The sequence below is a fragment of the Podarcis liolepis genome (assembly GCF_965112155.1).
Source record: "Podarcis liolepis genome assembly, chromosome: 5".
NCBI classification, from domain to species: Eukaryota; Metazoa; Chordata; class Lepidosauria; order Squamata; family Lacertidae; genus Podarcis; species Podarcis liolepis.
Genome location: NC_139556.1, coordinates 37,085,341 through 37,101,164, shown reverse-complemented (window position 1 = coordinate 37,101,164; position 15,824 = coordinate 37,085,341). Strand labels below are relative to the sequence as shown.

The window sequence follows — 15,824 nt, the reverse complement described above, 5'->3', positions numbered from 1 at the left end:
ACAGCCACTCTTGGCACTGTAGCAGCTGGTAATGTGCTCCTTGAAGGCTGGGACACCCGTTTGGATCCTGCCCCCTTCACTTTGCCTCATGGGTGGGTCAGCCCTGATTACTTCTCATGGAAGTATTCACTGTCTCCGAACCCGAAATAGAGACACAGCGATCACAGCCGAAGTTTAATGGTTTGAATTTAGGACCTAAGCAAGCAAGATGTGGAAAATCCATTATCTACTCCAGACAATAATTCCTCAAGGCCTTCCCCTATACTATTTTCCTGATCTACACACACACAAACACACATACACTTGCTTTTTCTCATAGTTGAGGAACAAGCATATTGCTGTGACTTTGTTTTATATGGGAGCTATAATAAATAGCTTACATTGTCTAATTTCCTTGTAAGCAAATCAGGATGTATGGTGAACAACTTTCTGGAAGCAAACTGGGTCTATACTTTGTTACACCTTTTCAATACTCCTCATTTTTTATGCTTCAATGCTTATTTGTTTGGGTTTTTCTTTTTTTTACATTGAATTCCACATAATAGAATGTCATTTAATGAACAATGTAATTTAAAACTTTGGTAAAAGACACTGTCCCCTGATTATCCTTGCTGGAGAAGAACTGACTGCCTCAGTGGACTTAATTTTTGGGCAAGAGGAACCTTCCTGTCCCCCGGCTTTGGGAATGTAACCTCTGTACTGACATCAGCTACCTTTAAGCTCATGTTCTGCCGGAAGGACCTTTCCTTTTTTGCAGAACTGTCAATTTAACAGGAAAATATGCCCTTGGATCCTCTGCAAATGACAACTTTAGGACTGGATGTTTTGGTGGGTTAAATGGCCAAATTCAGATTGGTTCAGAAATAAATTTATATTATCTTGCCATTTCCATCATGACTACTGATAATGAGAAAAGTGAAAAGCAGAATTACTACTACAAACAATGATAGGAGGACTTGTGAAGCGTCTCTTAATCACCAGGTTTGTATATGACAGTGTGTGAAATATACTTTGATGAAAACTATGACAAAGACTGTTTATTTCTTTTGAGTTGTTTTTACTCCTTGCCACAGGTATTTTCTTAAAGTATGCAAGTTGCAATGCCTGAACAAAGTTGTTGTTGCTGCTGCTGCTGCATCACTAAGAATTATGTTATGAAACTGTAAAGCTGCAAGTTGGGTGACAAGCATTCAACATTTCTTTTGTTCTTGTAATTTTTTATTTTCTGCAGACGCACTATGAAAATGGAGAGTACATTATCAGGCAAGGTGCTCGCGGGGACACTTTCTTCATAATCAGCAAAGGCAAGGTAAGCTCTTGTGGCACCCTGTTTAAAGTGCATGTCATAAGCAATAGTTGCATATTATAGGGATGTAACACCAACCCTCGCTTTTTCCCCATGCAGTGCCAAGGGGGGTGCAATATTTCACATTTAATTTGATGTTGTGACTTGGTGTTGGCGATGGAGGCTGCACTTTTCAAATGAAAAACCTAAAGAGTTTTATTACACAGAGCTGTACACATTTTTCCCTTGCAGGGATCACATGATTGTGTAGCTGTTAAAACTAATTTACCTGTTACATTTCCCAAACATGATAAGACTCCTGTGAACGACCCCCAGTTCTGTACAGAAATATAAACACGCTGGTTTATAATACAACAAAGTTATATCCAGGAGATCTGCACGTTTCTCTGGGGTTTTTGCATCTGTTTTGACACGTCAGCCCACTCAGACTGTATAGCAAACGGCTTTTGAATCTCAACAGTTTTGAAACTTAGTACTTACATAAATTGTGAATTACAGTCAATGTGCATATTAAAGATGAACAGGCTCAGATAGGAGCTCCAGAATTTATTCTTTGGCTTCTCCAATACCTCAGACCTCCTCACCATCAGTTCATTGATTCCCTAATCCCTTTCCCCCTAAATAACACTTGTAACTGGAAAGTGGGGCAGCAATAGCGTTGACAGGCAGCATCAGAGACTAAGATAAGGAGAGAGGCAGTAACCCTTGGAAAAAACTACAACCTGCAAGGGCTCCCAGGACTTCTGGTCCTGCATAGTAGCAGCATATTAGAGGGAAGGATTGGAGAGGGCTTATCTCTGTCCTTGCTGTAGTCTTCACCACCATTTCTGCTCCTAGTGTGCCATCACTAAATATAATTTGAACAGAAGGGTATAAGGGGTTTGGGGGCATCAGGGGAATATCAGGGAATACAATTCAGGGATGGGATGACTAGGCAAGAGGGAAGGGGTGGGCAGTTAGCTTGGCTTTTTTCTGAGCCAAACTATCTTTATTATTTTCTGGAAAGGAGCTCAACTTCTTTTATAGAAAATCTGGTTAGGATGGGAGGACTTGGCCTGTCACCAATGCTAAGTCATGGTTGTGTTGTGGTCGGTGCAGAATTCTGTGCCCCATCTATCATGACCAGGTTATGAGAGCGCATTATTCCATTTCTAGCTTGTCTGAAAAAGCTTTCTTTTTATTTTTCAGACCAATTCAATGTGCTGGTTATCATCTTTACTTGTCTAAATAGTCTGCACCATATGAATCTTATGGCTTGTCTCTAGCTGATTCATCTGATTACTATTCTGTATGCCCTTCTGTTGGCTCTCCAATCTGCCAGGCCCCATGGTAGGTGGTAGGGTTTCAGTGGAAGTGCCCACTCAGTAGAGTTCTTTATTTATTACTAATAAATAAAGTAAACCAAAGATGTAGAGCATAAATAAATACTGTTACAGCAGGCTGCAAGTAGAGTTCTTTTTTGAGAGAAAAGCTATTTCCAGTTTAGAAATATTTTAATCTGGCTCTGGGATTTTTCTGTTGGTGCATTCTACATTAAATTATATGCTTTGTATTAATTTTACCCCTATTTTAATGCTATCTTAATCGTTTTGCTGTGCTCTATTTTAATTTTTATTAATATGTTTTGTTTAACAAGGATGAAACAAATTAGTAGAAAAAAATAAGTTAGAGGGAAAGTCCTGAACATGCATTGCCTCTTATTCCAGAGATCAGGTTTGTTTATCGAGAAAGGATGTAGGGCAGCCTGCCAGAAACATGGCCTTCAAACTTGCAACTGTCTCTGACCTGTTATGGAGACCTCCTCCTTAAACTGCATAATCTGCAGTTCTTCTGTTTCTCAGCTACTGGATGTGAACTTTGCTTTATCTGTTTGCTTAATGTGGAGGGTAATTAGAATGAGCAAAGACTAGCTGGTAACCGAACATAATGACCCTAATGTTGAATATTTACTTAAGCTCAAAGCATAAGTTATGTAAATACCTTAGAAATTAATAAAGTGGATTTATTCTATTTATGTTAAGTATACTACATATTAGTTTTCTCTCCCCCCACCCCCACCTCCCTGGCCATAACTCCAGCAATTGATTTCATGGCAACTGTGTTTAGGAGGAAACATGGGGAGGCTTGGCTTTTCTAGAGGGAATAATGAAGCTTAGTATCAGTGGTAGGAAACCTCAGCCTACAGGCCTAATTAGGACAGGCCGGCCTCCCCATTTGACCTGCGCTGTGACTTGGCCCAAAACACACCCATCTGCCCATCACTTAATGCCATACAATATCAGGCATGGGACAGGTAAAGCTGTAGTACCAGATTCAAAAGAAATTAAAATGCACTCCCAATTCTTCCTTTCCCACCTGCAGGTGGAGTTCAGTTTTTGAATTTGACGCCTTTTTCTGTCTCTCTGACAATAGAATAAAGAGCTAAAGCAGCAAATTAAAGCTGGAAAAGAGGAACCGACCGTATACATGATGAGCATTCAGATAGCCGTTTATTCCACTTTCACAATGTTTCCCTGTTAATTTCCACGATATATTGGAGCTTTCACACGATGTAGAAGCCACTTCCAGAACTATAGTGGAATATAGCACAAGTTTAAAACTCATTTCCATATTATTTGCAAACTGCTTTTTACCTGGAAGTAAATAACACAGAAATTGATACTAAACTTACACTATGTTCCACTATAGTTTCGGAAGTGGCTTTACATCATGTGAAAGCTCAGATATAATGCAGAACTTAACAGTTAGAGAAAACTGCTATAGGAATACAGTCACCGAGTGCACTTCTAGTTCTTCCTTTGCAGTTGCCACTGCGGCTTGAATTAGACACATGTTTGAATTCAAGTCATGGCTGCAAATGGAGAATCTTCCTTATGATGTCATGTGACTGGCAGGTGGGCAGCCCCACCTTTCATAATTGCCAGCAGAAGTTCAGCCAGTTCTGAATCTGAAACCTCCCCTTATGACAGATATGAACCCCCCACCCACATGCCTCTTTCATTCTCCCTTAAATATCTGGAGATCCTTGATGTTGCATGGCTTTATTACATTGCAAGTTTCCATACTCCACTCTTACACAGGAAAACTCGCAGCTGTATGATGTCGTCTGTGTCCCATGTAGCATATTCCTGACATTATGAACAAGGGGGTAGAATGAGGGGCTGCTATTTTGGGCAGCAACCCAGCACCTGCCATAACGTTCAGTTCCAGCCTTGTGAAACTATTAGGAGAAAAATATATCAACCAAAACTGGGAATGTGAGTGAACATTTCCTGCGCCAGGCTCAGGAAAGAATTTCATGGGCTTGTTAAATTGCCTGTCTCAAAGGAGAGATGCAAGCTCTTAAAACCTTCATTCCCCCCACCCCCGCTTGGATGAAAATCCATCAGGAGGAGAATTACTGCCTTCTCCGCCTGAAAAATGCTTTGTACTGCCTGAGCAAAGCCTTTGTCAGCCAGGGATTGTGTGCGCTTTGGCAATTGTTTCAGCTGGCAAAGATACCCACAACCCTCTGAAAGTTGGCCACATACCCACATTGCATTGCATATTGATGATTTTAAAACACGTGAGGACCAAATCCAGGGGTTGGACAAAGTCCCCATGCCCCAGTGAAGGCCTGCCCCCCGCAGATTTACATCCTACAAAATCTTTTCCCCACCCCTATAGTAACCGATGGAGTCAATCATTCCTCTGGGAGAGGAAAAAAGATTCCCAAGTATTTTCTCAGTTCTTTAAAATATAACTTGAGTTCTTTGTGTGTGCCATATAACCCTGTTGTTGAACTGCATAAATGGTTGAGTATTGTTTAGTATTGCTGTTGTTTTTCTGTTTCAAAACAGGATGAGCCAGGGCTTATATAAATGTAAGACTTAGAAAATTGGTCCAGTCCAGCTCTAGTTATGTGTTGTGAATCATGTGAAACAAAATCTGTTGGCTTTGGGTGGAGATACACATTATATTCTGCATCATAAGATGCTTTTACAAAATCTAGGTATTTGACATCACAGTGTTACGATGAAGAGGATAGCAAAGTATTGATATGACATCTTTTCTTTGTGTTCTGTAAAAGGTAAAAGTACCCCTGACTGTTAGGTCCAGTCGTGGATGACTCTGGGGTTGCAGCGCTCATCTCGCTCTATAGGCCGAGGGAGACGGCATTTGTCCGCAGACAGCTTCCAGGTCATGTGGCCAGCATGACTAAGCTGCTTCTGGCGAACCAGAGCAGCGCATAGAAACGCCGTGCTCTGTAGTATACCCTTAAATTAACTTAATAATACTTGCAAGATTCCTAGTCCAGTATTATAGCCCCGTTTTTCCAGATGGGGCCTACGGTTTGAAAATGCTAGCTTGGAAAAGGTCTCTTGAAGGCTTCATTATGGAACTGGGATATGAACAGAAAATTTAGTTTACAGCTTTTTCTCAGTACAATATACCTTTTCAGAGCCAATATCCTTTCACTGTCATTTTTTAAAAACTCTTCTGTTCAGGTAAATGTTACTCGTGAAGATTCGCCTGGAGAAGATTCAATCTTCCTCCGTACTTTAGGAAAGGGAGATTGGTTTGGAGAAAAAGCACTCCAGGGGTAAGTATTAAACTTTGCCTACATACACAATTTAGATTTGCTTCAAGTAACGTTTGTCTTGAGTAGCTGAAAAATTAGTGGCATAAATGCCACATTATAATGAAAGCTGTTCTAAATTGTAAGCTAGAACTTAAGGAAATAGAATTCTCGGCCACTCTCACTCATCGTTTTGTACTAAAGCAGAAGGCAGGCTGCATATAATTTATAATTCTTTGCAATTGTATGTAAGCCTTGTTATGATTCTAATTGATCTATCAAGCTGCTAAAATGTTTGCTTTCATTCCTGCCTCCCATTTTCCCCTCTTTTCTTTTCTCTTCATTGAACTTTGCTGGGGCATTGCAAGAAGTCAAAAGATGTAAAATAAAGCTGTGGTTGGATTGATAAATACAGTGGTGCCCCGCAAGACGAATGCCTCGCAAGACAGAAAACTCGCTAGACGAAAGAGTTTTCCGTTTTGGAGGTGCTTCGCAAAACGAATTTCCCATGGGCTTGCTTCGCAAGACAACAATGCCTTGTGAGTTCCTGCGGGGTTTTTTTCCTCCTCCCCCCCCTTTTCTAAGCCGCTAAGCCACTTATCAGCTGATCCGATCAGCAGATAAGCCGCTAATAGCGCTAATCCGCTAATCTGTCAATGGGCTTGCTTCACAAGACGAAAAAACCGCTAGACGAAGAGAATGACAGAACGGATTCTTTTCGTCTTGCGAGGCACCACTGTAGACTTTTCGGATTTGTAGTTTATTACTTTATACAAGAATGGTGAAGAGAAGACTCTGTGGCTGGTGGGGCAGTTCACTAGTACAAACCAATGATCATAGCTGTGGTGTGAACAATCTCCTTCCTTATTCACCTGTTCCAGGGTAGTACTGGAGACATGGGGTCATTATCCAACAACGTACTTCCAAGAGTGCAATGACTTTTGGCTGCAAAGTAGAATTTCCCCTCCTTCCCTTGCACCCCTCCACACCACCCCCAATCTGTGTTTTCCCCAAACACTCTAGAGCAAATTTGGGGGAGGGCCTGGGGTGGGAGGGAAGGGAGGAGAAGTTCCATTGCACTAGCAGAAGTACTATGTTAGATACTGCCCAGTGAATCCTATCTAGATAAACATCTTTATCTGCCCTAAGCCTGTCCTGTTGTTTTCATTAATTTGCATTGTATATTTAAGAATTCCTACACAAATTCACATTTTAATTCATATAAACACCCCCCCCCCCAATTTCTAAAAATTTTTTTCCTCCAATAGCGTTTTGAAAAGTATTTTAATACGAGTTTTGAGCTGGTCATTCAAGAAATGTGAAATCTAGTTGATCTAAATTCTACTCTGCATATTAGTTTGGGAGGTGCACATTAACTCAGTTTATATCAGATTTACAGAGACTGAATTCCTCAAGTATCCCTACTTCTAAGATAGGCATTAATATTTACCAAATATTATTGTATTGTACAGCTCCATTCTTTCATGTAATAGATAATACACATTCTCCTAAATACTCTATTGGTACACAAAGCACAGAGTGTTCCTCATCACCTCCCAGTATTGATACTTTATAGTTGTCTTGTTATAAACTATCCTTCATTAAATTAACGTAAAAACTAGAAGAAACCAAACTAATCCATTTCAGCAGAAGACCAGATGCTCAAAATGAAATGATGAATCTCCCTAAGCAGTTTGTATTGATATTATTTATTCCAAAATGGCAGTTATTACTCATTTGAATTCTTATTCATTGACAAGGGTACATGGGCAATTTTTGTACATTAAAATACTCCAATACTTTGATTTCTGAAATTCAGGGGAAACAGTGGGAATATTTATCAAGCGTTCCCAGTTTATGGAGGAAAGCTTAATTATGCAAATCCTTTTTGAATGAAAATACATTGCTGAACTCCTGCAGGGCCTAGATTGCTAGCTAGTTTGTTGTGTTTGAGCAAGACTTGATTTCAGCAATATTTGTTAAATTGCTGAGATATCGCTACATATCAGTGAAATATGCTGGTGAATAGTTGCCCAAGATAAGCAGCTGGCATGTTATTATTTTCACAGATTGGATCATTTTTCCCCACCTGCGTTTTAGCATTATATTTTCAAAGCCTCTTTGGCATTTTAGCTGATTGTTGTCCGTTGATTCTCATACGGGGCAAGACCTTTAAACCAGTGCTGTGAATATTTACTCTGTGATTATGAGATGATAAACTTTTTGAAAGGACAATTCCAGCTTTGGGAATCTCTGCACAACAGAAGTTGCTGCAGTGCGGCTCCTTCACAGATCACTCAGGCAAAGTCAGAAGGCATGGACCATATGAGAGGAGGTTGTGTTGTATGTCCTCACGGCAGTGTTGCCCCACAAACACCTTTCTTCATAGCATAAGGAGGGTGAAGCTCCTAATGATGAGCTGATTCTACAATATTATCTAATTTCTTACAGCTACAGGAAGAAAAAAAATTCTTTGTGCTGATCCAACTTCTTGACTTTTTAGAGCAAATTTTGCACTTTTACAAGAGATTTCTCCCCCCCAAAAAAGCCTTCCTTGGTGCTAATTCTCACCTTTTTCCATTGCAGTTTGCATAAAACAACTGCTGCAGCAGCACTATGTTTTCTTTCTTCTTCCTCTCTGGCAACCTGTACATACAAATAAAATTATGACAGGAATTAAATTATATCCTAGAGGGCAAATGAAGCTAATTGCTTTTCCCTGACTCTGAATGGCTAATGCCAGAGGGCTTCCGAGGCAGCCTGGCCCATCACACCCTATGATAGCAAACTCAGATGCTGAGTGGCGACAGCTATGTTGCCAGACCTAGAACACTGGCAAACAAGAAGGCAGTTTTGGCTTAGGTGAAGTCAAATTTGCAGAAGTACTGTTAATAGAATATTAGGGGGAGGGGACTATGAATACACATTCCCACCCTTATTTAGTAAGGGCTGGACATGAAGAAAGACTACAGGATGCTGAGTTTCTGTTTGTGGGAAACAAACCAGAAAATAAGGCTAGGGGTGAAGAAATGGAAAACAGATCCTGAAAATGGGCGTGTTTGGCTAGCTAGAACCCTGAACAAAAGCATGCCACCATTAGGAATGGGGGAGAAATTTGGTACACCTCAAATTTTAATGCAAACCTACTTAATTTGCATTTCAAAAAAAATACACAAAGTGAAATGCAGCTGTACTTCCAATTTCTCATTTCTACCATTTTTGTGAGATGGCAGTTCTTCAACAACAACAAAAAGTGTACACAAATGCATATACAGTGGTGCCTCGCAAGACGAAAATAATCCGTTCCGCGAGTCTCTTCGTCTAGCGGTTTTTTCGTCTTGCAAAGCAACCCTATTAGCGGCTTAGCGGATTAGCGGTTTAGCGGCTATTAAAGGCTTAGCGGCTTAGCGGCTAAAAGGCTATTAGCGGCTTAGCGGCTTAGAAAAAGGGGGGGAAGCGAAAAAAATCGCAAGACTTGCAATACGTTTTCGTCTTGCGAAGCAAGCCCATAGGGAAATTCGTCTTGTGAAGCGCATCGAAAAACGGAAAACCCTTTCGTCTAGCAGGTTTTTCGTCTTGCGAGGCATTCGTCTTGCGGGGCACCACTGTAAGTGCAAATAACCTACAGAAAGCCATTGTAGTAGAGTAAATTGCTGGGGGGAGAAATGTGGTCCTTAGAGAAATGTTTTGTACTAAAACTCTGGGAAATTTCCATGAGGCTTAAAAAAATAATAACCTGGAAAGTATGTGCACACCAGGGAACTACCCATCTTTTATACCATGAGAAGGTCTGTTGATGGTAACTTTTGCTTGACTATTGGTTGAGCTTCATCTTCTTTGCTATCTGATGGACCATTTGACAAGGGCACTGTACCATTCTGTTTACTGGTCCTTCCCCCCTTTTAAATCTTTAAATGCTCCTTTGACCACAAGCTTTGTTATGCTTCCCTGTGTGTGACATTTTCCATTACAATCTCTATTTTCTGTGGTCTGATAGATATCTACAATGTGTTCCGTATCCTTATTGCACACTAGTAAATCTTAAATTAATGCCATCCTTTTGTGTGTCCTGTGTGCCGGCAAGGGAGTGGAACATTTCTGTAGGGTTCGCCCCAAAACTAGGAGACTGCACTAGATATGCCGTTTAGATTTCATGCAGTTTTGCATGAAAGATAATCTGTTTGGGATTTTATTTTTGGCTTTTCTTATGCTCCCTTGCCTAATGTGCAGTGTCTTTTTGCTTGTAGTCACTGGAGTTTAAAAAAACCCCAACTTACCATGAATAGTTAGAAAAAATGCATTGGGAAAGCTTGGTTTTCAGATATAGAATTTTTTAGAGCGTAAAATCTATATAAAGTTTTGTGGATTGTAAAAGGAGCCAAAGAGAGTTTCTTAAGAGCTTATAGAAAATGATATTTGCCCAGAAATCAATATGCATTAGAACACTAATGCACTGTGGCTTGGGCAATGTTTCTGATTTTTTTATATATACCTGTGGCGGGGGGGGGGGGGTATGCATGCATGCTTTAATTATTCAGAGGCACAAATACAAATATTCCATTTTCATTTTAGCACCTATTTTTTTCTGTTCTAGACCCCAGGAGGATTTCTGTGCAGTATAATCATATTTCTCATCCTATTTGTTTCTTATTTCACATAAAGCCAAGCAGAGTAGGGTATTATTTTTCCTTGAATGGAGGAACATCCCAAAGCTATAGCTGATAGGAGTCAATTCACAATCCAACAGAGCAAATAGGTCTTGTGCATCTGAGTTAAGTAAGTTGTATATTCCACTTTGGGCCAAGCTCAACCTTTCAAAGTACAAGAGTTCACTCAGCATCATTGCTGCCCAAAAGAACTTTGGGAATGTGTAGGATACCATATTGATCATCAGTAGCTATAATGGATTGGAGAGAGAGTGCTTGCTGGGATTTTTCTGGGTCTGAGAGACACCTGGCATACACGTAAAGCTAACCATAGTTTGTGTAAAGCTAATGTTTTCTTAACAAAACATGAATTATTCATGATGGAACACAAGTGATGGAACAAACTACAGCTTGTCCCCCTGCCCCCCAGTTCCTCTTGTTTTTCAGTCACTTTTGCCTAGTGTTTTTGTAGTTTTGCAAATATCTGCAGTGGGGTGTTCAAACAAGTCCTGGTTAAAAGAGATGCTGAGTTTGCATATAACACTGATCTGTAGTTAAAACAAACCAAACTTCATATTTTAACAAACAATGACTCCAGACTGTGCTTTGTTGGCAGTAAACAAACTATAGTTAAGCTGCTGGGAAGAGTTCACACATCATGCTAAGCCATGGTTTAATAAACTATGGTTTAGTGCTATATGTGAACCAGGTATTTACTTCAACACGTTGCAGAAGATCTGTCTGCCATTCTTTATTTCTAGCATAGAACTTGCACCATCAAAGTAGAACTGTAGCAAAATTTTATCTATCCTGTCAACATAGCTTCACCAAGCTAGAGTATAATATCAAGGAACAATAAAAACCACCATGAAAGCAATAAAACTGAAACCACAGTGTTAAGTGGGTGGAGCCTCCGCAAGTGGAGTGGTCTGAGCCTGTGGTAAGTCTGGCAGACCCTCTGAAGCGGCTTGGTTTGGCTCCACGATGGCAGTTTGCGAGGGAGGTGTAGGTGGAGCCTCGCCATCTGTAAGTGTCTCTTCTGGAGCCATGATCGCAGTTGGGGGCACCACGGTAGTGTCCACGTCCCCAACACTGCGCCTAAGCTGGTCTGTGCCGGCACCACAAGCGTCCGTCTTCGAGTGCCACCTGGTACGAGCGAGGTCCAGTGACTCCCACTACTGTGGCTGGCACCCAAGGAATGTCCCCCACATAGTTCTGGGCAAAGACCTGGTTTCCTGGAACAAATGACCGTGGTGCATTGGCACAGCCTGGGGGTTCGGCCATGGCAAAGTCCGGGTGCAGCCGGTCGAGCGGTGACCTGAGGCGGCGGCCCATAAGCAGTTCAGCAGGACTCCGCCCTGTGGCTGCATGAGGGGTGATGTGTTGCACTAACAAGTATTCGGCGACCCGCTCGTGCCAGTCTCCCCGGTCCAGGCGCGCCAGTGCCTCTTTTGCCGAGCGCACCATTCTCTCCGCTTGCCCATTGCTGGATGGATGAAATGGTGCCGTTAGGGCATGGCGGATGCCCAGTCCCAAAAGATACCACTCAAAAGTGCCTGACGTGAACTGCGGTCCGTTGTCGGAGACAAGGACATCAGGACACCCATGCATCACAAACAGGCCTCGCAGAACCCGGATGATGGCCTCGGTAGTGGTGGAGGGCATCAGGGCCACCTCCAGCCATTTGGAATAGGCGTCCACCACTACCATAAAGGTCCGGCCGTGAAAGGGGCCGGCCAGATCGATGTGCACCCTCGACCAGGGTGTCTTTGGCGTCTCCCAGATGTGTCCCTTAGCTGCCGGTGGTGCAGGCCTCGATTCTTGGCACGCTTGACAGGCAGACACCCAGGCAGTGATGGCATCGTCCATGTTAGGCCACCAGACGTAACACCAAGCCAACGCCTTCATTTTGACAATTCCTGGGTGGCCAATGTGCAGAGCCTCCAGGACGCGTTGACGGAGTCTTTGGGGAATCACAACGCGGTCTCCCCACAGCAGACAGCCGCAATGAGCCGAGAGTTCATGTTGTCTGGTTGCGAAGGGCTGGAGCTCCGATGCAAAAGGCCCTTGTGGCCACCCCCTCCACACCCAGTTGAGCACACGGCTGATGGTGCGATCCTGGGCAGATGCGGAGGCCACAGTGGCAGCCGATACAGGCGCTGCCGGAAGATCCTCAATCAGGAGGAACGATGAAGCTGGAGCCGGGTCTTCCACAAACGCTGGAAGAGGGCAACGACTGAGGGCGTCGGCATGTCCCATCGATTTCCCCAGACGATGGACGAGCCGTTAGTGGTAGGCAGCCAGGAAAACAGTCCATCGCAGCATGCGCGGCGAGAGGACCGGTGGAGTTGGACGATCACCGGCGAGGAGGCCCAGGAGCGGCTTGTGGTCAGTGATGAGGTCAAAAGTTCTGCCATAGAGGTATTCATGGAACCTCTTCACTCCAGCCACAAGTGCCAGTGCCTCCTTGTGGAGCTGGCTGTAATTCCGTTCTGTCAGAGATAGCATCCTGGAAAAGTAGGTGAGCGGTGCTTCTCTTCCATCTGGAAAACGGTGACTAAGGACAGCGCCGATGCCAAAAGGTGAGGCATCGCAGGCAAGGACCAGCGGCCTGGCTTCACTGTACTGTACCAGCACACTGTCCGATGAAAGGAGAGCCTTGACCGTGTTGAAGGCTGCCGTCTCCCGATGACCCCAGGACCAAGGCGTCTTTGTGCTGTGGAGTCGGTGAAGAGGCTCAGCCACCGTGGCTTTGTGGGGCAGGAACATGTTATAAAAGTTCAGCAGCCCCAGGAACGCTTGCAACTCCGTCTTGTTCTTTGGGATGGGGGCCTGCTGGATAGTGCGTATCTTGGATGTGGTCGGGTGAAGGCCGGAGGTGTCGATAAGATAGCCCAGGAACTCTACCTGTGGAACGGCGATCTGCCACTTCTCCCTCTTTACCTTGAGCCCAGCCTCTTGGAATCTGGTCAGCACGGCACGGAGGCGCTCGAACAGCTGCTGGTGTGAGTCTGCAGACACCAAGACGTCATCAAAATATGGTACCATGCCCGGAAGCCCTTGCAGGAGACGCTCCATAAGGCTTTGGAAGATGCCAGGAGCCACACTCACCTCGAACTGCAACTGGCAGCAACGGAATGCCCCTCGGTGGGTGACAATCGTCTGGGCTTCAGCAGTGGCATCATCGACAGGCAGATGTTGATAGGCTTGGGCAAGGTCCAGCTTAGCGAAGACCTTGCCCTCACCCAGGGAATGCAGCAGGTGTTGGACAACAGGAACCGGATAAGCATGCTGCTAAAGTGCCTTGTTGACTGTGCACTTGTAGTCAGCGCAGATTCTCACCGATCCGTTTGGCTTGACAGGCGTGACGATGGGGGTTTCCCACTTGGCGTGGTCAACCGGCTCCAAAACTCCTTGGGTGATCAGCTTGTCCAGTTGTTCGTCCACCTTAGCCTTGAGAGCAAAGGGAACCCGACGTGGCTTTAGCTTGATTGGGGCGACTTGTGGATCATGGCTAATGGAGATGGGCGTACCTGTATATTGCCCCAAAGTGCCGTCAAAAACCTTGGCAAAGTCTTTGACCAGACCCTCAGTCTCTGTGTTAGAGATGCAGTTGATGCCGATGACTTCCAGGCCGAGGGCATCAAACCCGTCTAGCCCTAGGAGGCTTGGCCGCTGACCTTCGACCACGACCAGCCGGAGCAGGCCCGAAAAATCCTTGAAGGCGATCCAGAACCGGCCAACGCCTACCACGGGAATGTTGTTTCCCTGGTAGTCTCACAGGTGTACGCTGTGAGAGTCGAGTTGCCTTTTGGACACTCTGGGTACCAGTTTTTTGATGGTGCTCCAAGACACGATGGACAGGGCAGACCCAGTGTCGATCTCCATGTCACATGGAGCTCCTTCAGTGAGCACCATGACGTTCAGCTTGTGTCGCGTAGGCGAGTCGGTTTGGCCAATCGTGGTTCCAGACGGGCAGCGGCAGTTGGTGAGAGCGAAACAGCTTTCCTTGGCAGACTGGAGTGAAGACTTGGACTTGCGAGTCGGTGAAGGGGGGGTGTCAGACGGAGCCGATTGGCAGACCTTAGCGATGTGGCCCCTGCTGGAACACTTCCGACAGATGGCATCTCTGAATCGATACTTGGCACAGGAATGGTTACCTCCGCAGCCGGCACATTCCGGTTGGCCCTTGGACTTCTGTTGGAACTTCCTGCGATCCCGCTTTGTCTGGTGCACGTCATCGTCTTCACTGGAGGATGCCTCATCACTGCTGGCCTCTTCGTGATGCACTGGAACTGGCTTCCTAGCAAGACGCGGGCTGCTGGACTTGTGGATTTCAGCAGCTTCTGAGGCCACAGCCTCCTCAATGGCTTTCTATAGTGTGAGGTCTGGCTTGGCGAGGAGACGCCGTTGCAGATGGATGTCCCAGACCCCGCAGACGATTCGATCCATCAGGGCATCGTCTAAGTCTCGGAACTCGCAGTGCATTGCAGCCTGTCTGAGGGCAGTGGTGTAGTTGTTGATTGACTCCCCCTCTGCCTGGTTCCGGTGGTAAAACACATGGCGGGCAGCAATCTTGGACGGCTTTGGCGCGTAGTGGTTGCAGAGCTTCTCTTGGATCGTGTCCCATGGTGTTGCCTGGACTGCTTCAGGCGCAACCAATGCTCGGGCCGTCCCAAACACCTCAGGCCCACAGAGGCTGAGGAATAGGCTCCGCTTCCGTTCCTTTGATACTGCTGTCAGCTCATTGGCTTGGAGGTAGCAGTCGAACCGAGCAAGGTAGGAGTCCCATGATTCAGAGGCTGGTGCAAACGGCGGTAGAGGCACAAGTGAAGCCATGATTCCGATGCCGGCGTGAAGGGCGATGGATGGAACACAGTGCTCTAGCCAGAACACTCAGCTCTGAATTGGTTCTGTCCAGTGATTTCGCTCTGTGATTTCGCTCTGTGATTCAGCTCAGTGATTCAGCTCAGTTCAGAGGATGGCCGCATCTGGCTGTGCTCTGATGTCCATCGATCCCACCTTCGTCGCCAGTGTTAAGTTGTGGGTTGACATAGCAGACGACACAGCGATTTCTTCAAAGCAGCTCTTTATTTTGTAAGCTGGAGCAGAACTAAGCTGAGGAGCTCAGTCAGCCTGCTTTTATAGAGCTCCAGAACAATGTAACTGTTGCCATTTTCTAAAACTATCCAATCACTGAACGTCACTTTTCGATCCTTCATTTGCATAACTATCTACAGTATCCCCCTGCTGGCCCAGGGTGAGAACTTCAGTACATAACACACAGCATATAAACATCCTTTTAAAACAACAG

The 15,824-nt window shown here is 44.6% G+C and overlaps 1 protein-coding gene across 2 annotated transcripts in view; it reads left to right on the top strand.

Moving 5' to 3' along the window:
• Positions 1-15,824, top strand: part of PRKG1 (protein kinase cGMP-dependent 1) — a 634,135-nt gene that overhangs the window by 502,885 nt on the left and 115,426 nt on the right. For both annotated transcript variants that reach the window (XM_083503064.1, XM_083503065.1), the window contains 2 exons: positions 1,232-1,309; positions 5,794-5,888. In XM_083503064.1, the coding sequence (XP_083359190.1) occupies positions 1,232-1,309; positions 5,794-5,888 (173 nt within the window). The remainder of the gene's footprint in view (positions 1-1,231; positions 1,310-5,793; positions 5,889-15,824) is intronic.